This window comes from Leopardus geoffroyi, chromosome C2 (assembly GCF_018350155.1).
Source record: "Leopardus geoffroyi isolate Oge1 chromosome C2, O.geoffroyi_Oge1_pat1.0, whole genome shotgun sequence".
Classification (NCBI taxonomy): Eukaryota; Metazoa; Chordata; class Mammalia; order Carnivora; family Felidae; genus Leopardus; species Leopardus geoffroyi.
In genome coordinates this window covers 72,696,912-72,724,779 of record NC_059333.1, presented here as the reverse complement: position 1 = coordinate 72,724,779, position 27,868 = coordinate 72,696,912, and the positions used below count along the sequence as shown (strand labels likewise).

The window sequence follows — 27,868 nt, the reverse complement described above, 5'->3', positions numbered from 1 at the left end:
GCAGGGCTCGAACCCATGAACCACAGGATCATGACCTGAGCCGAAGTCAAGAGCTGAACACTTAATGCACTGAGCCACCCAGACATCCTGGCAACACTATTACTGTTGTTATTATTATCAATAAATCTGAAGTTCAGAGAAGAAGCAATTTCAGAAGTCATCAAATGGGAATTGAAACCATGAGGATAAATGAGATAACCCAGAAAGAGTGTAGATGCTGAGAACAGTGAAGTTGAAGACCAGGAGCACTGACATTTCAGCGGTGGACAGAGGAAGAGGAGACTAAAAACCAATGGTCCAGAAGACAGAAGAAAGCCACCACAGCCTGGTGCCTTGGAATCCACACGTAGCAGCCACACACAGTTGATCCTCTGTCTTACTTACTGTTTGCCAACAGAACCTGATGTTGTTGGGGGTAAGCACCATCTGAATTCTTGTGCCTTGCAGGAGGCAGCCCAGAGCCCCAGCTCCAAACCAGGAAGTCAGTTCTCACTCATAATCCCATTGTGCTTGCCAGTGATTGGTTTACGAAGGTGTATTTTATCCCTTTCTGGCCAATGAGACTTGGTGGAAAGTCTGTTGAGGGACTTCTGGAAAATATTTCTTTGATTTAAAAAGAAAAGATGCCCACAAAGACCAAAACCACAATGAGATACCACTTCATACTCACTAGGGCAACTAGAATCAAAAAGCCGGATAACACCAAGTGTTGGTCAGGATGTGGAGAATTCAGAACCCTGGCAGGAATGTAAAAACGAATAGCCACTTGTAAAATAATCTTGCAGTTCCTCAATTAAACATAGAGTTCCCATATTACCCAGCCGTTCTACTCCTGGGTATATACCCAGGAAAATGAAAAAAAAATTATGTCCCACTGAAATTCATACACAAATATTTATAGCAGTGTTACTCATAATAGCCAAAATGTAGACACAACACAAATGTTCATCAATAGTGGAATGGATACCCAGAATGTGATACATCCATACAATGGAATAGTATTTGGCTATAATAAAGAATAAGTACTGATACAGGCTTTACCATGAATGAACTTTGAAAACATTATTTTAAGTGAGAGAAGGCAGCCACAAAAGGCCACATACTGTATGCTTCTATTCATAATGGAAGTCCAGAATAGGGAAATCTATAGAGAAAAGGTGGTTTAGTTGCTTAGGGCTGAGGAGGTGGCAGGGAGATGGGAGATGATGAGTAAAGTGTATGCGCTTTCTTCTTGAGGTGACCAAATGTTCTAAAATTGACAGGGGCACCTGTGTGGCTCAGTCAGTTGAGTGCCCGACTCTTGATCTCCTCTCAGGTCATGTTCTCGCAGTTGGTGGGATCGAGCCCCATGTCAGGCTCTGTGCTGATAACCAGGAGTCTGCTTGGGATTCATTCTCTCTCTCTCTCTCTCTCTCTCTCCCCTCCCCCCCTCCTGCTCGCACACACTCTCTCTCTCAAAATAAACATTTAGAAAAAAATAAATAAAATCGATAAGGGTGATGGTCACACATATGTGTGAATATACTAAAAGCTATTGAATTGAACGTTTTGAATGAGTTGTATGTTAATTATAACTCAAATTGTTGAAAAAGAAGCAACAAAAACAGTGGTACACAAAGAATACAGAATCTTCTCGATGTTGTCATGTCTGCATGGAATGGCTTGCTCTAACCATCTGGCTACCAGCATGAGGATGATGTGCACAGGAAGAAAGAGACAGAAATCATGAGAATCCCTGGGAAGTGGCAAGGGAGCCCAGCGGCACCATGCTCTGGGGGTCTTGAGACCCACAGAGAGGGAGTGGGACCACTGGAACTATTGAATTCAAGAACATGGTGCTGTGTTTGTGATGCCGGTGTTTGGCCATAGCCTGCCAGCACCCACGAAGCTGGCAAATTAACATGGAACACTACCTCAGAGAACTTAGCCATCATCTTGACATTACTTGCCAGAGGACGGCCTTACTTACAGCAGGAGGATGGCCTTCACTTGGCGTCCACTTCCCAGATACCTCCCATCCAATGACTTCTTTGCTCCTTATTCCTACTTGCATCTCGGATCTTCTTTTTTTTTTTAAGTTTATTTATTTTATTTTGAAAGAAAGAGCAAGCACGAGTGAGGGAGGAACAGAGAGAGAGAGAGAGAGAGAGAGAGAGAGAGAGAGAATCCCAAGCAGGCTCTGCACAGCTTCGATCCCAACACGGGGCTCGAACACATGAACTGACAGATTATGACCTGAGCTAACGTCAGACGCTAACCAAGCAAGCCACCCAGGTGCCCCGCCCACCTGTCTCGGATATTCTATCTAGAATCATTTTTCCTTCTGCCTGGTATATATATGTAACCTTTGGAATTTCCTGAGGGTCTGCTTGTAAAGATCTTTCAGTTTTGATTTGCCAGAATATATCTTTGTTTTGCCCATGTTCTTGAAAAAAAAATTTGGACATAGAAGATAGACTGGTAGTTATTTTCTTCTGTTTCCATTTATGTATGTATGTATGTATGCTCTTGTGGGAGGGACGGTGGCGTGTGTCTGGGCCCTTTGACTGTTCCCTTTTCCTGCAGGGTGGACCTGATTGTGGTCTGGGGCCTAGGGACCAGAACGTCCAGAAGAAGGGTGACAAGGGGCCCTTTGACATGGAGGCAGTGGATGAAAGCAGAATGAGATGTGTGCTCAAGATGGAAAAGCAGGTGAGCGTGGGAGGGTTTTGCTGGTGTGGCGGAGCTGGTGGACTGAGAGGCTCTGGAAGGCTGTGGGGACAAGCATAAGGGGAGGGTGCACTTCTCTGAGCCATGGGCCAGAACACCTGCTGCCAAGGAGGCCTAAGCGGGGGCCCAGGCTTCCCCCGCTGTTGGTGCAGTTGTTTTCTTTCAGCATATGAATATTCCCATCCTTGCCTACAGCCACCTCTGATACCAAATGACCAGCATTCAGTATGGGAAATAGAAGCCAGCAGAAAAGGAATTTATACAGGTACTATAAGTCATTAGGTGCCCTGGAAGAATGGGCTATAGTTTGGGCCTCTAGGAAAGACTCTGTAAACATCCAGAAGTAACTCACTAGAGGTGCTGCCATTTGTGTGACAGTCCAGCAAGTGTTAAGACTACCTTGGGACTCAGTCAAATTTAGTAACACAGCACTGTTGCTGAAAGTCAGGATGCCACCATAACCGCAGCTGTGTCTCCGTACCCACGAAGCTGGGGCTGGACACTGGGAAGCTGCTGCAGGAAAACTCCATGTCTCCATAATCTTGTTTGCCCAGAGAAGACAATGAAAATTGCAGATATATGGTCTGTCTCACATCTGCTCTCTGAATTCTTTTTTTTTTTTTTTTTAATTTTTCATTGCTTATTTATTCCTGAGAGAGAAAGAGAGAGTGAGCCAGGGAGGGGCAGAGAGAGGGAGACACAGAATCTGAAGCAAGCTTCAGGCTCTGAGCTGTCAGCACAGAGCCCGACATGGGGCTTGCCGTGGGGCTCGAACTCACAAGCTGTGGGATCATGACTTGAGGCAAAGTCAGATGCTTAACTGACTGAGCCACCCAGGTGCCCCTGCTCTCTAAATTCTTAAAACCTCATTCGCGTAACCCAACTTCAAGGGAACCTACAAAATGAAGCCTTTTGCTTCCCAGACTTTTATGGTGTAGGAAGGCACTCTAGAAGGAGGTGGGAATTGTGAGGGATCCCTGTTGTCACATGACATGCAAGGTAGGGGCCTGAAGTGACCATTGGGTTCGACAATTAGAAAAGCAATGAGATGGGGCGCCTGGGTGGCGCAGTCGGTTAAGCGTCCGACTTCAGCCAGGTCACGATCTCGCGGTCCGTGAGTTCGAGCCCCGCGTCAGGCTCTGCGCTGATGGCTCAGAGCCTGGAGCCTGTTTCCGATTCTGTGTCTCCCTCTCTCTCTGCCCCTCCCCTGTTCATGCTCTGTCTCTCTCTGTCCCAAAAATAAATAAACGTTGAAAAAAAAAGAAAAGAAAAGAAAAGCAATGAGTCCCAGGAGAGGGCTGTGTCAGCACTGTGGTGGTGGGCAAAGCTAGACCATCCGGGGTAGAGCGGCCAACAAGACGTGAGGAGCGAATTCAGTGAATGTGGATGGTTTAGGGAGTCCCGTACAGGGACATGGAGAGAGAGATGGTGGATGGAGGGCACATCAGCTCAGGGAAAGTTTTGGGAGGTTGTTTTTCTAGGAATGGCAGATAATCAAACACGCTTATGAGGAAGGGAAGGTGCCAGCTGAAGGGAACAGAGGGAGCAGGTAGATACAGAACGGATGGAGAGCTTGTGGCTGGTGGGTGAGGATGCTTATAACGTACAGCAAGACGCTCGTGATATTTTGCTAAGTGACAAAAGCATATCCTCAAACAAACATTGTGTGATTCCTTTCCTGTGCCAAAGCATATTAGATACACCAAAATCCTCACTGAATTGTCAGACAGCCCTCATAGAGATAAACGCAATTAATTCCACTGTTCCAAGCCGCACCCCTGAGATGGAGAGCCCAGCCAATGGCATAGGCTTGGGCAGAGCGTGTAGTAACTAGAGGGGCAGGATAAGAGAGGGATCGGGTGGGATGGTTAAAGCACATTTATACTCCTCAGGGCCACAGGCTGGCTTGTTCCATAGGCCTCATAGTGAAGTCATTATCCCAATGGTCCCACGATTGCCCTCCCTCCTGAACTCGGAGGAACAGCCTGCCAGCGGTTCTAGAACCAGCTTCAGAGGCCTGGGCATAGCATCAGCCTATCCCGTCCACCCGCAACAATTGTGGAGACACCCAGATTCCCCTTAGTAGTTTTGGGCCATATCCTAAAAGAGCCCGGATATGTTTGCAGCACAGTCCTGTCACACTTCCTGTTTCCTCTCAGATAATGACCACAAGATCCACTGACCAAGGCTGACCCCTAAGTACATGACTTCCTTGAAAATAACTTGACACAGCTTAAACTAACTTAGCTTTTCACCACCCTCATCTTACCTCTCAACATGGTTATTTCTTGTGCCCACCTCTCTGTCTATACATAAATATAAAATAATAATTTATATGTAATCTATCTTGTATTATTATTGTATGTGCATTACAATCTGGAATTGTACATTTTTAATCATTATTGGCCCCAGGTTTGGTTTTTTTTTTTTCTTTTGGGGGAGGTGGTGCTGAATCATGAGAATTCAGGCTGACAACCTATATGAGGATAGGCTTGTGGTTACACATTCTCAGAGGAGATCCCGTACCTGAATTCAATTGGGATTAGACTCCAAGAAAGGCAGTTTTTCTTGCAGTCCTCTGTATTATCCACACAAAATCGATTTTTTCTTTTCAAATTTTAGAGACAGAGCATGAGCGGGGGAGAGGGGCAAAGGGAGTGAGAGAGAGAATTTTAAGCCCGTTCCATGCTTAGTGCAGAGCCCAATGTGGGGCTTGATCTCAAGACCCTGGGATCATGACCTGAACCAAAATCAAGAGTTGGTCACTTAACCTACTGAACCACCCAGGTGCCCCTACAAATTCAATTATAATAAATGTAACGATACATGAGCTGAACAAAAGGTAAGGAATACTAAGGCAAGAGAGCGGGGGCCTAGAGAGGTATTCAGGGCCTTGAAGCCAGATATGGACTAAGGACATATGCAAAACTGAGTGCTTATGAACATGGGTTTTTGTGCTCTCTCAGGACTGGCAGGACAGAAGATAAAACCTGATGCCCACTCAAGAGAGAAGCTTAACAGGAGACTCGCTCAAAGCTGGGACTCTGGAGGACTACATTCTCCATATAAAGGTGACCCAGAAATAAACTATTCCTTCTGCAGAGGACTGGGATCCTGATGCTAATTGAATTGGAGTGTGGGTGGGCAAATCTCCCCTGAGAATATGTAACCACAAGCCTGCCTTCATATAGATTTTCAGCCTGAATTCACATGATTAGGTACTACCTCCCCTAAAAGGGAAACAAAACAAAACAAAACAAAACAAAACAAAACAAAACAAAACACCCTAGAGCCAATAATATGATCAGAATTGGTCCCAAACTTTTGATGCCCCCAGGTACCTGACAGAAGCAAGTGTCAATCCTTTTCAGTGGAATTCAGAAATTTGCCTTCATCCCTGGCCTCAAATAATTCCCACAGGTTATGTCCAAGGAAAATAAGCAGCCCCAAATAAAATAATTTGCCAAATATAGAGGTAACCAAGGCACTATGAGTAAGAACCAGTGGAAATGAGACAGCAGATTCAGACCCAAAAAAACTTTATATACTTTTTAAATGTTTATTTATTTTTGACAGAGAGAGAGAGAGAGAGAGAGAGAGAGAGAGAGAGAGCATGCAAGCAGGGGAGGGATGGAGAAAAAGGGACACAGAGGATCTGAAGCAGGGTCCACGCTGCTTCAGAGCCTGACACAAGCTGGAACTCAGGAACCCTGAGATCACGACTTGAGCTGAAGTCAGTCACTTAACTGACTGAGCCACCCAGGCGTGCCCTCCTCCCACCAAAAAAAAAAAAACAAAAAAAAAAAACAAAAAAAAACCCAACCTTTAGATGCTGGAATTATCAGATCTAGCATACTCAAATAAGCATGTTTAATGTAATAGAATAAATAAGAGAGGCTTGAAAATATGACAAAAGAGCAAGCAAATGTGGAAAAAAAAACTCAGAGGAAAGAAAAATAAAAAATTGAAATGTAAAACTCAGTAGATAGGTTTAAAGCTGGTTAAATATAGCTGAAAGAATGATTAGGGATGTGGAGGATAGAACAGAAGAAATTATTTGAAATATAGCCCAGAGAGACAAAGATAGGGAAAATATAAAATAGAAGTTAAAATGACATAGAAGATAGACCAACAAGGTCTATCATACATTTAATCATAATTCCAGAGGGAGAATAAATAAAAAAGAGAGAAGAGGAAATGTTTGAAAAAAAAATAATGGAAGAGTATTTTTCCCCCAAGTTTGTTTGTTTGTATGTATGTATGTGTTTTTGAGAGAGAGAGGGCATGAGGGAGTGAGAGGCAGAGAGAGAGAGAGGGAGAGAGAGAATCCTACACAGGCTCTCACTATCAGCACAGAGCCTGAAGCGGGGCTCGAGGTCACTTGATGCGGGGCTCGAACTCACAAACCGTGAGATTATGACCTTAGCCGAAGTTGGACGCTTAACCAACTGAGCCACCCAAGCGCCCCAGGGAAGATTACTTTCTATAGATGGGAAAGGACCCAATCCATACAGTCAGGAAGACAATAAAGTTTCCAAATATGCTAAAGAGAAATGTACACCCAGAATCATCGCAGTGAAACCACAGAACATAGCATGTTAAATATTATAATTTTGGCCACCACTGGCAGTCCTGGGGTGCCCCTGTCCCCGGATGAACTGCTTCTGAAAGGCAATGCCAAGAAGACAGGAGGAGCTGGAGGAGGAAGGCAAAGAGGAGCTGGATGAGACCCTGTCAGAGAGACTGTGGGGTCTGACAGAGATGGTCCCAGAGAGGGTCCGGTCCATGGCTGGCGCCACTTTTCATCACTCCCTCTTTGGGGCTCAAAAAATGTGCAGGTTTTCCAGGCCAGCCTTCATGATCCTGGTGCTTCCTGTTGTCTTCGAGATTGAGAAGTTGCAAATGGAGCAGCAGCAACACCCACAGCGACGGCAGATACTTGTAGGGCCTAACGCAGGTTCTCAGGGGGCTTGCCAGGGCTCTACCTTCATTTCCTAGAAAGCTCTATATTGTTCCTGCTATGTGACTTCTCTTGCTGGACAAGTTTGAAAACTCAGTAGTGTTTGAACTGCTGATTATTTGGATTATTATTAGTTAAAATTTTTTTTTAATGTTTATTTTTGAGAGAGAGACAGAGTGTGAGCAGGGGAGGGGCAGAGAGAGAGGGAGACACAGAATCCAAAGCAGGCTCCAAGCTCTGAGCTGTCAGCACAGAGCCCAACATAGGACTGGAACTTACAAACCACGAGATCATGACCTGAGCCGAAGTCAGACGCTTAACCGACTGAGCCACCCAGGCACCCCAGGATTATTATTATTTTTTGACTTTGGCACATTGGTCCATCTAAACCTGGTGGGGAGAATTCTCCTGAGTGTCTCACCTAGACTCCTCCTAACTTGCAACCGTGCCCTCCCTGCTGCACCATTTCTGCTGTCCTCACTCTGGCCATCCCACCCTTTTCACTAAATAACTTGTGACCTGAAGATCTCCTCACTATCCCATTGTGGCATAGGAACTGAGGCCACTGGGAAGGATGTACCCCTGACCATTTTTTGGTTTTAAGCATGGAGATGTTGGGAAGGGGCACATACACAGTATGAAATACATAAGGCATCACAGCTGGGGTGTATTGTGAATTTCCATGCCCAAAGGGAGGGAGGGCCAGCAGCAGCTTTAACCACAGGATGGGGACTGTGGAGGACAGTACAGGAGCTCATTTCCTCTGCCCCTTTTGGCTGTTAGAGACCTATGTTTGTGTGTCTAAAAAACAAAAAAAGTAGGCGCTCACCTTTTGTATTTAATACTGAAAATGATTCGAACAGAAAAAAATAAAAATAAGAAATAAATATTAAAATAATATACAGTACTAGAAATACTAAATAAAAGAAAGCTCATATAGCTATATTAACTATATTAATATCAAACAAAATATTTTAGGAAAAAAAATACTAGAAATAAAAAAAGATAACTGTATTATGGCAAAATGTTCACTGTTCTAACAATTCTAAACTTTTTTTTTAAAGATTTTATTTTTGGGGTGCCTGGTGACTCAGTGGGTTAAGTGTCCACCTCTTGATTTTGGCTTAGGTCATGATCTCACAGTCGTGAGATTGAGCCCTGCATCGGGCTCTGCACTGTGCCACAGAACCTGCTTGGGATTCTCTCTCCCTCTCTCTCTGCCCCTCCCCTGATCATGCCTGCATGCTTTCTTTCTCTCTCAAAATACATAAATAAACATTTAATTAAAAAAAAAGATTTGGGGGTGCCGGGGTGGCTCAGTCGATTAAACATTCAACTCTTGATATCGGCTCAGGTCACAATCTCATTGTTCGTGGGTTCTGCACTGATAGTGTGGAACATGTTTGGCACTCTCTTTCTCTCTCTTTCTCTCTGCTTGGGATTCTCTTTCTCCTCTCCGCTCCTCCCCTGCTCGCTCATTTGCATGCTTTCTTTTTATTATTTTATTTTTAAAATTTTTTATTATTTTATTTTATTTATTATTTTTAAAAATAAACGTTTTAAAAAATATTTATTTTTAAGTAATCTTTATACCCAATGTGGGGCTTGAACTTATAGCCCCAAGATCAAGAATTGCATGCTTTACCAACTGAGCCAGCCAGGCACCCTAACAATTCTAAACTTACAATTTATAAAAACAATGACATAGCTTCAAAACTGAGCTAAAATGACAAAATTACAAGGAAGACTAGACAAGTTCGCTACTCATGAGCTATTTTTTGACACACATTTCTGTGATTTGTAGAATAAGTAATGGAAAATCATTAAAAATACAAAAGGTTTGAGGAACACAGTTAACAAACTTGATCTAATGAACATGTGTAGAACTATGTATCCAATAACTGTAGGATATATGGTGCTCTCAAGCATCCACGGAATGTCTACCAAAATGGACCATTAAAAAGTAAATGTTGGAGGGGCACCTGGGTGGCTCAGTGGGTTAAGCATCCGACTTCAGCTCAGGTCATGGTCCTGCGGTTTGTGAGTTTGAGCCCCATGTCTGGATCTCTGCTGTCAGCATGGAGCCTGCTTCAGATCTCTGTCTCCCTCTCTCTGTGCCTCTCCCCTGCTGTCTCTCCCTGTCTCTAAAAATAAATCAACATAAAAAAAGGATAAAAAACATTAAAAAAAAAAAAAAAAAAGAATGGGGCGCCTGGGTGGCTTGGTCGGTTAGGCGTCCGACTTCGGCTCAGGTCATGATCTCACGGTCCGTGAGTTCAAGCCCCGCGTCGGGCTCTGTGCTGACAGCTCAGAGCCTGGAGCCTGTTTCAGATTCTGTGTCTCCCTCTCTCTCTGCCCCTCCCCTGTTCATGCTCTGTCTCTGTCTCAAAAATAAATAAACGTTAAAAAAAAATTAAAAAAAAAAAAGAATTCCTACACATACTAAGAAAAAATGGTCAGAAGGATTTCCACAGAAGGACAAAAATGTTCCACAAACATTTGAAAGGTGTTCGACCGCACTGGTATTCAGGGAAATGCATGTAAATACCCAAAAGATTCACAAAATCAAAATGTTAGAGAATCCCAAGCGTAAAGGAGCATATGAAGCAGTGGGCACTATAATATCTGCTGGCTGGCAGGACCTTTGGAAAAACAGTTGGGCATTCTTTAATGAAGTTGAAAGCCTGCACACCCAAGACTCAGGGGTTCCATTTCTATATGTGTATGTCAGAGAACTCCTGTATAACAATGTTTGTAGCAGCAGCATTCGTAGGAATATAAAAATTTGTCAACACTCAGAGATGCTCTAGCAGATAAACAACAGTAAGAAGAATAAGTAAATTTTAGTCTATATCTCTATCTATATCTCCAGTGGAATACCACAGGGGAACTACAGCTACAGGGAACACCATTAACAGAATGTTGAGTAGAAGAAGTGAGTCACTGGTAAGTTGCATAAAGAATTCTCCCATTGGTCTAAAAATCAAACACAGTTATAAACACTGAATTATTTAGAGTGTGATAGTCCGTTTTTGTACGTGTCAACTTGACTAAGCGATAGTCCCCAGTTAGTCAATCAAACATGAATCTAAATGTTGTTGTGAAGGTATTTTGTAGATGCAATAAAGGTCCACAAACATTTGACTTTAAATAAGGGACATTAGGGGTGCCTGGGTGGCTCAGTCGGTTAAGTGTCCAACTTCGGCTCAGGTCATGATCTCGCGGTCCGTGAGTTTGAGCCCCACGTCGGGCTCTGTGCTGACAGCTCAGAGCCTGGAGCCTGTTTCAGATTCTGTGTCTCCCTCTCTCTGACTTTCCCCCATTCATGCTCTGTCTCTCTCTGTCTCAAAAATAAATAAACATTTAAAAAAATTTAAAAAAATAAATAAGAGACGTTATTCTAGATAATCTGTGTAGACCTGAGAGAATCAGTTGAAAGGCCTTTGGAACGAACCAAGGTGTTCCCGAACAAGAAGCTCCCCTCGTCTACAGACTACAGCTTTATCTCCTCCCCTAGAGTTTCCTGGTCTTCCTAACAGTCTACCCTATCGACTTCAGATTTGCCTAGCCAGCCCCCCCAAGTGCATAAACCAATTCCTTGCAGTAAATCTTAATGTATATCTCCTACCAGTTGTCTTTCTCTGGTCGAACCCTGACTAAGATTTTGTTACTGTAAGGGTTCTAGAAGAACAGAATCTTAAAGATGAATTTTTTGAATAGAGGTTCTGGGTTTTCTAGAATTGGTTCTCTAGCCTGATTGTATTTGATTTTTTTAAATGTTTATCTTTGAGAGAGAGAGAGAGAGAGAGAGAGCAGGGGAGGGGCAGAGAGAGAGGGAGACACAGAATCTGAAGCAGGTTCCAGGCTCTGGGCTGTCAGCACAGAGCCCGACACGGGGCTCAAATGCACGAACTGTGAGATCGTGACCTGAGCTGAAGTTGGACGCTTAACCAACTGAGCCACCCAGGTGCCCCTAGCCTGATTGGATTTAAATGACTCTATTTCAAGTGGTAAGGAGGGCACTGGTAGTCCATGGAGTGATGTGGCATTAGAGATACCCCAGGGAAGGTTTTGGGTGACGTGTATATGATGCCTTTGCTGGGCTTCAAATTCCCAGCTCAAGGTCCTCATAAAATGACTTTTGCATGCCCTGAAAGAGACCCTTCTCCCCTATTACCTGCAGGGCTGAAACTGCTGAAAACCAAACCCGTAACATCATCCTGTGAGCTGTTAAATTACAGTGCACTTTGAATTCCAGCCTGGAAAGAAAGTTAAAGTGAGGGCATGTAACCAGGGCACAGAGGTGCAAGAGCTCCTAGCTCCGAGGATCTGAAACAGACCAGATTCAGTCACTCACCACTGACAAAATCCAAAGGCAGAGAGACAAGTGTGGTTGAAACAGAAAAGGAACTTATTTCAGGGAGGCCAGCACTGGGGAGACAGTGGACTAACATTGTGGGTACATGCGGGTGGGCAGTAAAGGTCAGGTAGATCATTGTCTTGGGGTCAGTCACATGGGGTCTTGCTGGCTCAGGGCAGTCCTTATTGCTTTCATGAAGGGGTAGCTTTGGTGCCACCACGGGATGCTTTGCCCGCAAGGTCTCTTGCCTGAGTTAAGGGATAAGCTGGAAAGAAGAATTTGATCAGTTAGAAAGTACAGACTAAGGTCAAAATGGAGGTACTTGAAGTTCTCTTTCAGGCATTGATTGGGAAGGAATGGGATCCTTGCCTGCATTCCAGCATTAAGTTTGGCCTCACCTTATCTCTGAAAGTCAGGATAGTCACTGGTTCTGGAAAAAGAGTCTGTACAGTTCAGTTCGAAAGTTCGAGGAGAGGCTGCAAAAAGTTATCTTTCAAACTCCTTGAAGTGTTAGTGAGTGTCAAGAGGCTCCTTGTCAGGATCTGCTAGATTCCTGTTCTGTTGCTTCCCTGTCTCATCCCTGCTATGACATATTCCACCTGAGAACAATAGCTGTTTAAGGTCAGGCTTTAAAATATATGGGCGCCTGGGTGGCTCAGTCGTTAAGCGTCTGACTTTGGCTCAGGTCATGGTCTCATGGTTTGTGAGTTCAAGCCCTGCATTGGGCTGTCTGCTGTCAGTACAGAACCTGCTTTGGATACTCTGTATCCCCCTTCTCTCAACCCCTCTCCCCTTTTCACTCTGTCTCCAAATAATAAATACATACATACATACATACATACATAAATAAATAAATACCTTAATAAAATATCAAAGTCAGGAAACAGTCACCATATGTATTCTTGGAGGAGAGTCAAACTTGTTTTTCTGTTCACCAGGGATGATATGTGGGTGCTGATATATAGGTTCATCATGTAAAGGGCTCAGATTCCTACTGACTTTTGAGTCCAGGGAGTGAGAAAGAGAGTCCTGAGCAAGAGAAAGTGTCTTTGTGTGCCCAGGCTGCTATAACAAAATACACAGTCTGGGTGGCTTATAAACCACAGAATTTATTTCTCGCAGTTCTAGAGCCTGGGAAGTCCAAAATCAAGGCGCGGGCATGGTGAGGGGCCCTCTCCCTGGCACATAGTCCACACTTTCCCAAGGTGCCCTCACACGTTGGAGAGGATGAGGGAGTTCTGTGAGATCTCTTTTATAAGAACACTAATCCTATTCAGGAGGGCTCCCTCCCGAAGGCCCCACCTTTCTGACATTATTACTATGGGCATTTGGATTTCAACATATGAATGGGGCAGGGCACAAACATTCAGGCCATAGCAGTAAGTTCTTATCACCTTCCGAAAGGTCAATTTCAGGGTGTGTGAAGGTTGGAGGGAGTGACTGGAGACAATGGGGTCAAATGTATTTTATGTTTGCAGGGAAATGGATGGAATGCATTGAGGTTCCGACAGTATTCACATGGGCAAGAGACAGGCTGCCGTGCCTGTGGACAGGAGCTGGGGAACAGGATGGGGCTGTGAGAACCATATTTGGAGGGTCTGCAGATCCTATTTGCAGATAGACTCTTAACAAATATGGTTAGCAGTGACCAGGTCATTCAACAGAGGTCTCACTTTCCCTATATGTAAAATGGAGATAATAAGACCCACTGCCCCGAAATGTAGAAAGGACAAAATGAGATATGGGTGTTAAGTTCCTACTACTTAACGGGCACTTAGTAAATAGCAGCTATTATTAACATTTTTATTGTATGTAAACCCATTTTGAGTTTGTCCAGACAATTGGACGTATTATAATTTACCTTATAACTAACAAACGCTATTGTCAGCAGATGCAGATCTGTGGAACCAGAATTGCGTCTGGAGCAACTGAGAAGCCATTCTAGGCTCTTGGCCCAGTGTCTTGGCAGCAGTTTGACCTGACGATGGCACTCAGGGCCCTGTGGGGCAGCCTCAGCCTGCTCCGTCTGCTGTGGTGTCTCCTTCCGCAGACGGGCTATGTGCACCCAGATGAGTTCTTCCAGTCCCCTGAGGTCATGGCGGGTAAGCTCCCTGTGTGCGGTTAGGATAAGTTGCCACAGAGTCTGGACTATTGCTGATTGGATGTTCAGTGGGGAGGGAGAAACATGTCTGTGTGGATGAGTAGTAATTCCATGAGCCTCTCTGGAGTGAGAACTTGGGAGTGGGGATTTCGCATCTCCTCCCTGACTGGTGACATTGATTTTCTGGATGATTTTCTGAATGCCAGCCTCTGATGTTTTCCTGCTTGGACCAATAGCACAGGTTATTCTGAATGAAAGCAGTTTTGTACTATTCAGTGGAGAGATTTTAGAGTTGGGCTTCCCAGATGCTTAGGGAAACTTACACAGGATGTGGTCTGAGATCATGAAACTTTTCTTCTCTGGGTTCATATAAGGGCTGAGGGAATCCAGGCCTGGAATGCTCACTTGTTAGAACGTATCTGCTGGGTGGTGTAGGACACATCATGAGGATGGTTGCCAGAGACCTTGAGGCTTTTCAGATGCTGTGGGCACATGGCTTCTTTCTCATGGTTCAAGATGGCTGCTTGAGCTCCAGCCATCAAGTCTAAAATCAAGTCTTTCCAGCTATTGGAAAGGAGATGGGCATGCCTGCTCTCTTTAATGGACATATTTTGAATGTTACATACTTTTTGCTCATTTCCATGCCATTGGTCAGGATGTATTACATGACCACACCCAGTTGCAAAGGATGCTGAAAAATAGTCTTTTTTTTTTAAGATTTTATTTTTTATTTTTTTAATTAAAAAAATTTTTTTTTAATTTTTTTAATGTTTATTTATTTTTGAGACAGAGAGAGACAGAGCATGAACGGGGGAGGGTCAGAGAGAAAGGGAGACACAGAATCTGAAGCAGGCTCCAGGCTCTGAGCTGTCAGCACAGAGCCCGATGCGGGGCTCGAACCCATGAACCGTGAGATCATGACCTGAGCCGAAGTCGGACGCCCAACCTACTGAGCCACCCAGGCGTCCCTTAAAAATTTTTTTAATTTATTAATTTTGAGAAAGAGAGGCAGAGCTTGAGTGGAGCAGGTGCAGAGAGAGAGGGAGACATGGAATCCCGAGCAGGCTCCAGGCTCTGAGCTGCCAGCACAGAGCCCAACAGAAGGCTCCAACTCATGGACTATGAGATCATGACCTGAGGTGAAGTTGGATGCTTAACTGACTGAGCCACCCAGGCCCCCCATAAAGATTTTATTTTTAAGTAATCTCTGCACCCATTATGGGACTCAAACTTACAACCACAAGATCAAGAGTCACATGCTCCACTGACTAAGCCAGCCGGGTGCCCCTGAAAAATACTCTTTATATCTGACCAAATGCCCAACTAAAGAGATGAAGGAAGGGAGGAAGGGAAGGAAGGAAGAAGGGAGGGAGGGAGGGAGGGAAGGAAGGAGAGAAGAAAGGAAAGAGGGAGGGAATGGATGGATATTGGGGAGGCATGCATCTATCTCTGTCATAGGGCTCAACAGGTGGATTCATTTCTTAAGGCGAAAGGTCCAGTCTTTTCCACACTTTTTAAAAACCTGGCCACTAACAAAAAGCAGCCAGGTTGATCTGATCCTAGATTTTCTGTTTCCCTTTCACCTTCTGACATAGAAAGAGAAAACAGCCAAGAGGCCATAGGAATAAGGAAAATAAGTAGGAGAAGCAAAGAGCCCTAAACAGCCAGCAGTGTTAATCAGGCATGAGATATTGTGGGGCTTGGAGCTGAGATGCAGAAATTAAGAGTTGGTTTCCCTCACCCACCCCTCAGAGCTCTGGGACACTGGGGCACAGGGGCACAGACCAGCCCTGGGCAGCAAGCAGGTTAATTACATAAGTACTGCTTGAATACATTTTTCTTCTAAAAATCTTAAGTATCGTAGGCAACACTGAAGTCACTTCTGACCATAACCACAACCGCTCGTTTCCTTCCCCTGTCTCACATGCCTGTCCTAGATGACAACCATCATCACAGAGACGGGTTTTTGACTCTGATGTTGGAGGCTTTAGCACTCTGCGGACTAGAGCCTCCCCCTGCTCTCCCCACACCCTGCCCAGGGCACAGTGTCCCCTCGCTTCCCAGGCATGGTTCCTCCTGCCCCCTTCACAGGGGGACCTTGGAAGGGCTGAGCTCCCTATGCTCATTTCTGTTGCTGCTTAATAAATCATGGTTCTATAAATCAGAAGTCAGGTAGGGGCTCTCCGCTCAGCATGTCACAAGTCTGAAATCAAGATCTGGGCCAGGCTGAGATCTTGTCTGGAAGCTCTGGGGGGAAATCTGCTTCGAGGCTCATTCTTGTCATTTGGACAAATTTGCCGCTATGGAACTGGAGGCCACCCACATTCCCTGCCAGGGGCCCTCCACCTTTGAGCCAGCAGTGGTGCACCAAATCCCCATGGTTTGATTCTCTGATGTCCTCTTCCACCACCAGCTGAGAAAACTCTTTGCTTTCAAAAGGCTCGTGTGGTTACGTCGGGCCCACACGGGGTTACCCCCTGTCTAATGGTCAGCCATCCTCTGTGACCTAACCTAACCACAGGAGTGACAGCCACCATCTTCAGAGTCCCAGGGATCGTGCAGGCCATGTTCACTAGCGGCTGGGAAAATCTCGGGGCCATCCTAGAATTTTGTCTCCCACGTGCCCTGAGCTTGGACCTGGCTCATCTCCACTTCTCTGTCCGCAGAGGACATCCTGGGTATAGAAGCTGCACGGCCATGGGAGTTTCACCCCACCAGCTCCTGCCGCACGGTGGTCTTCCCACTGCTGACCTCCGGCTCTGCCTTCTGGCTGCTCAGGCTCTGGGAACAGTGGGGGCCATGGCCGGGCCCGGTGAGCGGCTACGTGCTGCTGGTGGGACCCCGGCTCCTCCTCACTGCCCTCTCCTTTGCCCTGGACGTGGCCGTGTACCACCTGGCCCCGCTGTGGGGGGCGGAGCGCTGGAACGCCCTGGTCCTGCTGTCTGGTTCCTACGTCACTCTGGTCTTCTACACAAGGACCTTCTCCAACACCATCGAGGGACTGCTCTTTGCCGGGCTGCTGGTGCTGGTGTCCCCCCGGTTAGCTTGGAGCCCCACACCCAAGAAGCCTGCTCCAGGCCCCTGGTGGCACAGCTGGCTTCTCGGGGGCGTCGTGGCTGCCGGCTTCTTCAACCGGCCCACGTTTCTGGCCTTTGCTCTGGTCCCGCTCTTCCTCTGGAGCATTTGTGGAGCCACAAACCCTGGCTTCAAGTCACTGACGAAGGATGCCCTGGAGCTGCTCCCAGGGGCAACCCTCGTGGCAGCGGTGTTTGTGGCTGTGGACAGCTGGTATTTCTCCAGTCCATCTAGATCCACTACCCTTGTTCTGACACCCGCCAACTTCTTGTACTACAACCTGGACCCTCAAAACCTGGCGAGGCATGGCACACACATGCGGCTGACTCACCTGGCCGTCAACGGTTTCCTGCTCTTTGGGATGCTGCATGCCTGGGCCCTGCAGGCTGCGTGGCAACAGCTGCAAGCCTGCCTCCAGGCCTTTGCACGAACGGGCTTCCCGCGGGCTCTGGGCGGCTGGAGCCTGCTGTCCAGCCCCAGGCCTTGCCTCCTGCTCCTCTACTTCATGCCTCTGGCCCTGCTGTCTGCCTTTAGCCACCAGGAGGCTAGGTTCCTGATCCCCCTCCTGGTCCCCCTAGTCCTGCTTTGCAGTCCACAGGCCCAATCTGTGCCCTGCAAGGGCAGCCTGGTCCTCTTCAACAGCCTGGGCGCCCTCTTCTTCGGCTGCCTGCACCAGGGAGGCCTGGTGCCTGGCCTGGAGCACCTGGAGCAGGTGGTTCACGCGCCTGTGCTCCCAAGCATGCCTACCCACTACACACTCCTCTTCACCCACACCTACATGCCCCCCCGGCACCTCCTGCGCCTCCCGGGCCTGGGCTCAGCTGTGGAGGTGGTGGACATGGGTGGGACGGAGGACTGGGTCCTGTGCCGAGCCCTGAACAACTTCACCAGACAACCAGCCTGCCAGGTGGCTGGTGGGCCGTGGCTCTGCCGCCTTTTTGTGGTGACTCCTGGCACCACCAGGCCTGCCATGGAGAAGTGCCATTTCCCTCTCAAGAGCGAGGCACTCCTGTTTCCCCACTTGACCCTGGAGGACCCGCCAGCCCTGTCCTCTCTGTTGAGTGGGGCTTGGAGGGACCATCTCAGCCTTCACATCTTGGAACTGGGGGAAAAGCCTGACAACGTGACAGAAAAGTCACTGCCTAAGATCCAGCCATAGGTGAAGGCACCATTCCACCTTCTATGTGGGTAGCTGGGCTGGGACAGAGCCCTGATTCTCTTCCTTTCCTTTCCCTTCCAGAATTCCCACCACTGCCTCTCCTGTGCATAGGCTTTGGCTGCTCTACCTTCGGGGTAAGCTGGCACCGTTTTCCCCTTAAAGACCAAAGATCTGACCAGTCACAATCCTGATGCGAAAGTCCCCAAAGAACCAACCACTGGTGTAACCAATGGCGCCTAATGTCTGTTCCTGCTCTGTTTCTTCTAGCCGCTGTAGTGTTGTGACATGTAATGGCACCTGGTTATGAAAAGAGAGATCTGCTAATGACATTCCTGAATGACCTCTCTCAAACCTTCCAGGATGCCTTACTTCCTGCTGTCCTGATAACCCTCTGGCTTCCTAGATACCTGGGAAGGAGGCAGTGTGGTGATGTAGAAAGACCAGGTAGTTCAGACTCTGGAGACCACAGTTCTAGTCCCTGGTTTGCCTGCCACTCACTGGCTGTGTGATCTTAAGAAAGCCCCTCCCCCTCACCTAGCCTCAGTTCCCAATCTGTACAATGGATGAGGGGATCTCTGAGGTTTCTGCCAGCTGACACTATGGCATGCCTTGGTCTGCAGCACATGTCCCCTGGCTAAATATGCATATCTCTCCCAAAGCTCTTTAAGCATAGACTGGCGATATATTTAAGGGCACTCTGGTGCCTGCTGTCTCAGCGTTTTGTTATTACTGAGACGAGTAGTTCTGGAACTTTTCTCCCCACCTTCTTCTACTCCTGTCCATGAGAGAGGTGGTAGGACAGCTTACCCTTTAAAGACCCTTCTCCTTCCTCAGCCCACCTGAGTGGGAATGGAGAACACACAACGCTGTTAGTAGCTGGTTGCACTTGAGAGCAATCTGATGCTACCAGAGACTTCTTAAAAGTGGTCTGGTCACTCTCTAAGCTCATAGCCCCAGTCTGAAACCTCTTCACAGGATGAAGAGCAAACCCCATGCCAAACCAACGCCTGCTCTGGTGAAAGCCATCATAGCCCCACGCACGATGCTCTCCACACCTAAAGGCACCTGTACCCATCCACTGGGAACGCGAGGAGCTCTGGCACTAAACCTGTCCTCATTCTCCCTGCTCAAAGCTCTACCAGCTCATAAGAGGCACCCAGGCCACAGAAATCAGTGAGCTGGAAATCAGTACAGAGCAGGAGACCAAAACAATACAAATGACCAAACCTGGGCATTTTTCTAGTCCCGTCTTCTGCTGGCTAAGGCTTGGGTCCTCCCTTTTTTTTTTTTTTTTTTTTTTTTTTGAGAGCCGGGCGGGGGGTGGGGTGGGAGGTGGAGAGGATCCCAGGAGGGGCAGAGAGAGAGAGAGAGAGAGAGAGAGAGGAAAAGAGAGAGAAGTGGGGCTCACCCAAAGCGGAGCTCATGAACAAGGTCATGACCTGAGCTGAAGTAAGATGCTTAATGACTGAGCCACTGAGGTGCCCAAAGCTTGGGTCATCTTGAACCTACAGCCCTTTGAGTCATGCTGCCCCGGGACTCCTGCTCGTCTTAGTGCCACACCCTCCTCATGACTCCAACCCTGAGGAAGAGGCAAGTCAGTGGATGCTAGTAAATGTTTAGCAACCCATTCTCTGGGGGCAAAAAAGCCCCAATTTGTAGTATTTGCCAATTTTTGTGGTATAAATACTCCCGCCTTGGCTGATTCAAACTACCAAAATGATGTTACTGAACTCCAAGTTGGGAGGAGATGCCAAAGATGTGCTCTCAGGATCCAGTGGAAGTTGGCTCTAGCAAACTACTGGACATTTCCCTCCTTTAAATTCTATAGTATCCCTTCATTTAAATTCTATAGTATCCACCATTGTGGTTTAGGTTTCTATGAACCTCTGATGTGTCTTCCTATCCTTAGTGCCTAACATCATCTCTGGCACTTATTTGCTTACTTTGCAGTCCAAGTGCCACCTTGGAGACACTCTAGACTCTAGGGTCCCAAACTCCTTTGGACTTCTTGGGATTTCTGCATCTTCCCTGAGTTGGATCCACAGTCTCAGAATTCCCTGGAGGAACTGTTGGCATAGCAGTCCATGTAGATGGTTAACGGTCTGACTTCTAATACAGTTGTCCATAAAGTGCTGTTATCTAGAGGCACGTGGGTGGCTCAGTCGGTTAAGCGTCTGACTCTCGGTTTCGGCTCAGGTCATGATCTCACAGTTTCATGATTTTGAGCCCCACACAGCGCTCTGGGATGACAGTGCAAAGCCTGCTTGGGATTCTTTCTCTCTCTCTCTCCCTCTCTGCCCCTCTCCCGCTCATGCTGTCTCTGTCTCTCTCAAAACAAATAAACTTAAATAAAAAATCCACTTAAAAAAAAAGGTACTCCTATCTAGGTCTATGTGGCATCAAGGGTTGAATCAGAATTGCCCTGCAGGATAGCAGGAGGAGTTGCTTCCTGCTTCACTTTCTGACAGAACTTAGAGCTTGAAAGGCATGCTGGAAGATTATTGCCACTGGGAATAGTGGGAAGAATTTGGCCTGTTTCTTTAGTCATAGAGTAATTGGTGGGATGGCAAGCCAGTGACTACAATCCCTGGAGGCTTCTCCAATGAAGTGCGGAGGCATCTAAATCACCTGTCACTATACTCTGGTTTCTCTTCAGATCGCATAAATCTTTCGCCTTTTAAATCACCTGTCACTAGAATAGAAAGGACTCTGTTTTCTCTCTCTCTGCTCGGACTCCCTCTACAAAAATGGGGGGAACTTACTTCTTATACACTTCTTCCATGAGAAATAAACTGTCCCCCTCTTGCTTTTTTTCCCTTTCTTACCAAAATGGCCAGTTTGTCTAGTAGCTTCATGGCTTCCTGCAATGCTTCCTTTTGCTCTCTGCCAGTCTGGAAAAAGACCTACCACTGAATGTGCTGACCTGTGTTGAGGGTAGGGGATCCAGCTGGAGACCACTAATATTCTGCTGTTCTGAGATCGAGACAAATGAGTGAGATTGAGACCAATGAGGCAGAAAGGCAGTAGAAGGAACAAGGTCTTCAGGGTCCTCATTGACAGCCTCAAAGAAGAATCCAGAGTTGTCTCTGGTCTGGGAGAAGGACTTGTCCTTTGATAGGACAGGGGGTAGGATGCCAAATCAGGACTCTGGTCATCAGGACAGTGGAACTTCTGGCTGCAGAGAGGATTAAATAGCAGCACCTCTAATGGGATATCAAATCAGAAGTATGAACATTAGGAAAGCTACTTTAGCTTCTCCATCCCCATGGGAGGTCTCTGGCCATATCCAGCTCCCTCTCTGTGACTATAAGAAAGGCCAAAATATAAATTCTTGCTGGTCACCAGCCTAAAAGCATCTCCTGTGGCTTCAAATTCCCTAGATTGCATGATTAGCTGTGGAGCCTAACTAGAGGCAATCAGAAATTCAGTCAGAAGCCTCAGATGACAAGACATTTCTGTATACCATGGATTTCCTAATCACGGGTCCATTAACTGGGCCATAGTCTTGATTGTATCCCAAACCCTCTAAAACTGGGACTAGGAATCCAGGCATCTTGTTCCATGGTAGGCAGTGGTCCTAACGCCCAGTGGTGACTTCTGAAGGAAGGAGGTCCTGGGGTGAAGGCAGGCATTGAAGGTCAGGGTAAATGCTGCAGAGATTTGTAATTAAGGACTTAGGCCCTGGAATCAAACTCATGTATTCACATCCCACTCTGTAAGGATGTAACCTACACTTCCTCATATGAAAGTGGTTGTAAAGTGTGAGATAATCCACACGGAGTGCAATTATCAAGTGCCAGCACAGAATAAGCATTCAAAATGCGTTAACTAGTATTACCATGGGCCCATAGTCCCCAGGAACCCTAGCCCATCTTGCCAGAGAAGTACCACACTCACATCATTACTCAGCTCATACATTTAATCAGAGGATTTGGGCAGCTGGTTTGTCCTTTCATCCATGCTCCCCCCCTGGAAGTAGCGCGCTGCTCTGTGAGTGCAGAGGTAGCAGCATCTAGCACGAGTTTTAGTCCCATTAGCAGAGGGCACTCTTTCGGCTGTGGTTTGGTTCATAGCTCTCTGTACACGGTACATCAGGGCCCAGCCTATCTGCTTCTGTCAGGCTTCGGGGCTTTCTTTACATTGTCCAGTCGGATCACAGGGCTTCACCGGGGATGTCAGTTTGGCCTGGGCTCCCTGATGAACGGAACCCCAGAAGGCCGACAATCTGAGTCAGAATTCGAAGTCGTGCACAGTGCCCACGGTGACTCCTTACCGCCGAGGCCTGTGTCGAGCCCAGAAAGGAAAGCCGGTGACCTTGATCGGGCCCAGCGTGGATTTAGGGGTTTGCGCCTGGGCCCCTCTGGCTACCCGGGGGTGACCCCGGGCGGTCCCGGAGGCCGCGGCGCAGCTCCTGAGTGAAGGTGTCTTTGAAGCGGGCAGCGCGGCGACCTAGGGAACCCGCGGGCCCAGACGCGAGGGCTCGAAGGCGCCGGGCTGCGTCCTGGCCGCGGAGCTGGGCCTGCAGCAGTGCGAAGGCTGTGAGCTGCGCCGCACGCCGGATGGGCTTAGACTCCGACAGACGCTCCACCAGCTGCGGGCTGTAGAGCAGCGCGGCCAAGAGCCGCCGAAGAACCATTCTCGGAGCGACCCGGAACCCAGAGGTCACAGCTCTTGCTTCCGACCGACGACTCCCCAAAACGGACCACGTCTGCGCCCGCCCCGCCCCGTGACGACACTACCGCGCTGGGATTGGTCCATAGGATATCCACCTCCTGCGGCCGCTTCAGCGCGTTTCCGCTTCCGCCGCCGCCGCGGCTGCCTCGTTGATCCCTGAGTGGCGGCGTCTTCGTCTACCTCTCTGCACTATGTCCGGCGGCCTTCTGAAGGCGCTGCGCAGCGACTCCTACGTGGAGCTGAGCCAGTACCGGGACCAGCACTTCCGGGTGAGGGAGGCCGGGACGCGAGAAGGAAGGCCCAGGGCCAGAACGCCCAGAATCGGCTTACTGTTGTCTCATTGTGTCGTTTTGCATTCTTTGGTTTCCCGAAAAGCGAAATGAGGCCCGGTGCCTCCTGGGGAACGGATGCTGAAAGGGCTGAATGCCCTTATCTCATAGAGAATTTGAGGCTCATTTTCCTTTCCCTTGCAGCTGCTCCCTGCAGAGGGGTTCCAGCGGCAGTAGTAACGGTGGCTTGCGTTTTCACAGGCAATGGCTTGGGAAGGTGACTTTGTGATGTGAGGGGCAAAAGGTGTCCTTTTGACACCTGGAGGGAGTATGGAGGGGCGCTTTCCTGACCCAGGTACTGGGACTTTTTATTACTTTTTTAATTTTTAGAGAGGGAGCAGAAGCGGGGAAGAGTTGCAGAGGGGGAGAGAGAGGGCAAGAATCCCAAGCTGTCTCCCTGCCCAGCGGGGAGCCCAGTGCGGGGCTCCATCCCGTGACCCTGGGATCATGACCTGAGCTGAAATCAAGAGTGGGAAGCTCAACTGACCGAGCCACCCAGGTGCCCCTAGTGCTTTTTTATTTTAAGTTAGATCAGCTTTTTGTCGTTGTGGCCCTTTCCTTCCTTGGCAGAGTAGATTGGTCCTACAAAGTTCTGCGCAGTGGGCTGGCGAGACACAAAGTTCAGCCTTGTCTCCAACCTTAAGGAGCCCTCGGAGTCGGAAGGTGGACCATCCCAGCTAGGCCCTTTTAAGTGTCTAGGTGTCCAGATCAGAGAACTGCTGGGTTTCAGAAGAGGGAGGTTTTAGTTTGTGGGAAAAGGAAAGGCTGCAAATATTCAAGGTGGGCTGTTGAGTATCAGCAGAGGCAGTGTTGAAGTGGAGCAACACTCATCAACCACTGGTTATTTCGTAAACTTTTATCGAGTGCTGTTGCCGAACTGCTAAGTCCTAGAGGGAGAGGGAATATTGTTTCTGTACCCTTAGAGTTTATAATCTTCTAATAGGGATTGTAAATAGTGGCAAGTAATCATAATCTAGAGCAGAAATGGTGAGGATAAGGGAATCCTGTGAAGATTCAGAAAAGGAAGACAGCTTGTGACAGGAAAGGAGGGACGTGTTTTCAGAAGAATGTGGGCAGGGGTACCTGGCTGGTTTAGGCGTTTAAGCCTCCAACTTCGCCCTGCATCAGGCTCTGTGCTGACCGCTCAGAACCTGGAGACTGTTTCAGATTTCTCTCTCTTCTTCCCGCCTCTCTCCTCCCCCTCTCCATCTCTCCCTTTCTCTCTCTCACCTTCCCCCTCTCTCCATCTCCCTCCTCTCAGTCTCCCCCACCCCCTTGCATTCTGTCTCCTTCTCAAAAATAAATAAAACAGTAGAAGAGGGTGGGCATGGAGAATGCAAAAATGTGTTAGTAGGGTAGGGAAAAGTTAATTTTGAGGCCAAATTGAGAATGATCTTAAATTCATTCACTAAGCCAGCCGTTTTTAAATGCTTACTATATGCCAAGCAAGATTTTCACTTCTATCACTTTTACAGTTCTCGTTGCTTTAGAAAGTTCCCTGCATCATAACCATCTTGAATTTCAGGTATCCTATGAGATTAAAACTGTGAAAAGTTTCAACTTTTTCTGTTACTCATCTGTGTGGTCTAAAGGACCTGTAACTTTATTCAAATAGTAGTAAGATACTATCATGAGGAATTTCTGGTGTTCCCTGAATGGAACCCACATGAATATTCCTTAAGTACTTACACCACAGTTGTCTTAAGCTGTAGCTGTTTGTTTGGAATAGGCTATTTGTTTGGATTACTTACATGTGTGAGAAAAGTAGAATTAAGAAAAGGCCTCCTGGTAATTTTAATAAATCAGTAACAGCAGTGATACAAATAAGGTGAATCTACTTTAATGCCTCTTTCCAAAGCTCTGAAAACTCAGGGCACCGGGGTTGCCCGGTCAGTTGAATATCCAACTCTTGATTCCAGCTCAGGTCATGATCTCACAGTTTGTGGGTTCAAGTCCTGCATGAATTAGAGCACTGTTAGCGCAGAGCCTGCTTGAGATTCTCTCTCCCTCTCTTGCTGCTCTTCCCCCACTCTTCCATGCAAGCAATAAATAAAACAAACAAATAAATAAAATTGATGTTTATTTATTCTTGAGAGAGAAAGAGACTTGGAGCGGGAGAGGGGCAGAGAGAGAGAGAGAGGGAGACACAGAATCCAAAGCAGGCTCCAGGCTCTTGAGTTGTCAGCACAGAACCTGATGTGGGGCTCCAACTCACAAACCGTGAGATCATGACCTGAGCTGAAGTTGGATGCTTAATGGACTGAGCCACCCAGGCATATTTTTAAAAGGGGTGCTGGGGTGGCTCAGTCGGTTAAGTGACCAACTTCAGCTCAGGTCATGATCTCATGGTTCATGAGTTCAAGCCCCACATCAGGCTTTGTGCTGACAGCTCAAAGCTTGGAGCCTGCTTTGGATTTTGTGTCTCTGTCTCTCTGCCCTTCCCTGCTCACTCTGTCTCTGTCTCTCTTTTTATTTTTTAATGTTTATTATTTTTGAGAGAGACAGAGTGTGAGTGGGGGAGGGGCAGAGAGAGGGAGACACAGAATCTGAAGCAGGCTCCAGGTTCTGAGCTGTCAGCACAGAGCCTGACACAGGGCTCGAACTCACGAACTGTGAGACCATGACCTGAAACGAAGTCAGACGCTTAACTGACTGAGCCACCTGAGACGCTTAACTGATAGAGCCACGTTAATCTATCTGACGCTTAACTGCCCCGAAAACTTGTTTTTAATGTAGAATGACTTGTCCTGTGTACTTTTTAAGGAAGTATGGGATTGGGGCTAAGACTGGGTTTGGATTCCAGCTGCAACTAACTGAGTAGCTGTATGACCTTGAATGAATTACTTAACTGTCTTTTCTCAGGTGTAAAATAGGATAATAAAACAGGACCTACTTCGGGATACCTGGGTGGCTCAGTTGGTTAAGTGTCCAACTCTTGGTTTCAGCTCAGGTCATGATCTAACACTTCCTGAGTTTGAGCCTTACTGTCAGCTCAGAGCCTGCATGGGATTTTCTCTCTTGCGTGCCTGTGCTCGCTCTCTCTCGCCCTGCCCCTCTCTGACCTTCCCCTGCTCACACACTCTCTCTTTCAGAAGGACCTACCTCATTCAGTTCTGAGAATTAAATTCGATTCATAGGTGGAAGTCTCTGGCCTGTGGTACCTGGAGGAAGATATACCTGTTTCTTGTGTATGAGATCTATGTATATTCATACTTAAAAAAACAATAATTTGGGGGCATCTAGGTGGCTCAGTCCATTGAGTCCCCAACTTCAGCTCAGGTTGGAATCTTGTGGTTTCATGGGTTTGAGCCCGGCATCAAGCTTGCTGCTGTCAGCGCAGAGCTTGGGATCCTCTGTCCTTCTCTCTCTCAAAAATAAGTAAACATTAAAAACAGTAATAATTTGGAGCATACCCTTCACATTGTTCTGTACCTTTTTTCAGTGTGCTATCTTGGAGATGTTCCTTATCGCTGCATGTGGTTCTTTTTTCTTGGGGCTGCATAGTTTTATATTTATTGATGTACCATAATTTATCTCATCATTTTCCTATTGATGTGAGTTCAGATGGTTTGTCTTTTCCTCTGTTCTACCACTGAATGTGATCACATGAGATCTGTTAGTCTGAGTGACCACTGTGCTACAAAGCATTCAGAGACTAACAATGCAAAGTCTTATTCTTAGAGTGAAGGAAGCTGGATCAACATTATATAGAGAGGAGTAAGTGAAGAAGGGAGGCCTCTTGGGAAAGTGCTCTGGGGGCCTGAGTGTGGATCTACCCAGCCACTTTCCAAACTGGAATACCACTGTATGGTTGGTGTTAGAGCCTTAACCTGAGAGCCTGAGAGCAAGTCAGTGGGTAGGCCTTCTATTTAGTCAGCATCTGTCCTGCCCTTTGTGGAGGCTAGAAGAGGAGATCCAAGATGACCGACTGGTTTCTATGCCGGCATATAAAATACTAGATCTAGCCCATGATGAGTCCCAAGTATTGTGAAGTGTGTTGGCTGAAGGCCAGTTATGTTTCTGTCTCTGGCTTCATCCTGTCTTCCAAATTAGGAAGGCTGTCAAGAACATAAGCACTCGTTTTTAGTGATTATTACATTTTCTCCTAAACTCAGAAAAATCTATGAGCATGTAAACCATCTCTTCTCTAGGAGAGTATTGTAAGGGATACCCTGTCTGAAAATGCATTTATTTTTCACTACAAAAAAGACCTTTCTAGTGTATTAAACTTGAACAATGAGAGAAGGATCTAATGCTGAGGATATGGAGTGTGCAGGGAAAAGGCATGCCATTGGGAGCAGTGTGTTACAGAAGGAGGGCTACGTGCAACATGACTCAAGTTGTGGCTGTCTCCTAGAAGCAGTCTGGACCTGCAGATGTGCCTCCTAGAATGTGAACACCTGTCTGTCTGTCTCTCTCTCTCTCTCTCTCTCTCTCTCTCTCTCTCTCTCCCCCCCTCCCCCTCTCCCTCCCTCTCCCCCTCTCCCTCTCTCTCCCCCTC

General features: G+C 47.1%; 3 protein-coding genes across 5 annotated transcripts in view; 2 read left to right on the top strand and 1 right to left on the bottom strand.

Annotated features, from left to right (window-relative positions):
• The first annotated feature begins 2,566 nt into the window (after positions 1 to 2,566).
• PIGZ (phosphatidylinositol glycan anchor biosynthesis class Z) lies at positions 2,567 to 18,364 on the top strand. The gene is given in 5 exon segments (XM_045502484.1): positions 2,567 to 2,691; positions 5,676 to 5,780; positions 10,542 to 10,615; positions 13,921 to 14,131; positions 16,797 to 18,364. Coding segments are annotated over 5 exon segments (1,983 nt in total). The 5' UTR covers positions 2,567 to 2,666.
• A 23-nt stretch (positions 18,365 to 18,387) lies between these two features.
• The window catches only part of NCBP2 (nuclear cap binding protein subunit 2), a 39,631-nt gene continuing 30,150 nt past the window's right edge, over positions 18,388 to 27,868 (top strand). For 2 of the 3 annotated variants that reach the window (XM_045502487.1, XM_045502486.1), the window contains exon 1: positions 23,201 to 23,307. In XM_045502487.1, the coding sequence (XP_045358443.1) occupies positions 23,230 to 23,307 (78 nt within the window). In that variant the 5' untranslated portion in view covers positions 23,201 to 23,229. Of the gene's footprint in view, positions 18,499 to 23,200; positions 23,308 to 27,868 lie in introns of those variants that run through there. The other variant, XM_045502485.1, reaches the window with a different exon arrangement.
• Positions 22,266 to 23,065, bottom strand: NCBP2AS2 (NCBP2 antisense 2 (head to head)). The gene has a single exon (XM_045502488.1). It carries the CDS (start codon positions 22,998 to 23,000, stop codon positions 22,701 to 22,703), a length of 300 nt encoding a protein of 99 aa, XP_045358444.1. The 5' UTR covers positions 23,001 to 23,065; the 3' UTR covers positions 22,266 to 22,700.

Bases quoted from the DNA above. Each gene is read 5' to 3' on its own strand.
- NCBP2AS2 (XM_045502488.1), bottom strand. From the start codon at position 23,000: ATGGTTCTTCGGCGGCTCTTGGCCGCGCTGCTCTACAGCCCGCAGCTG.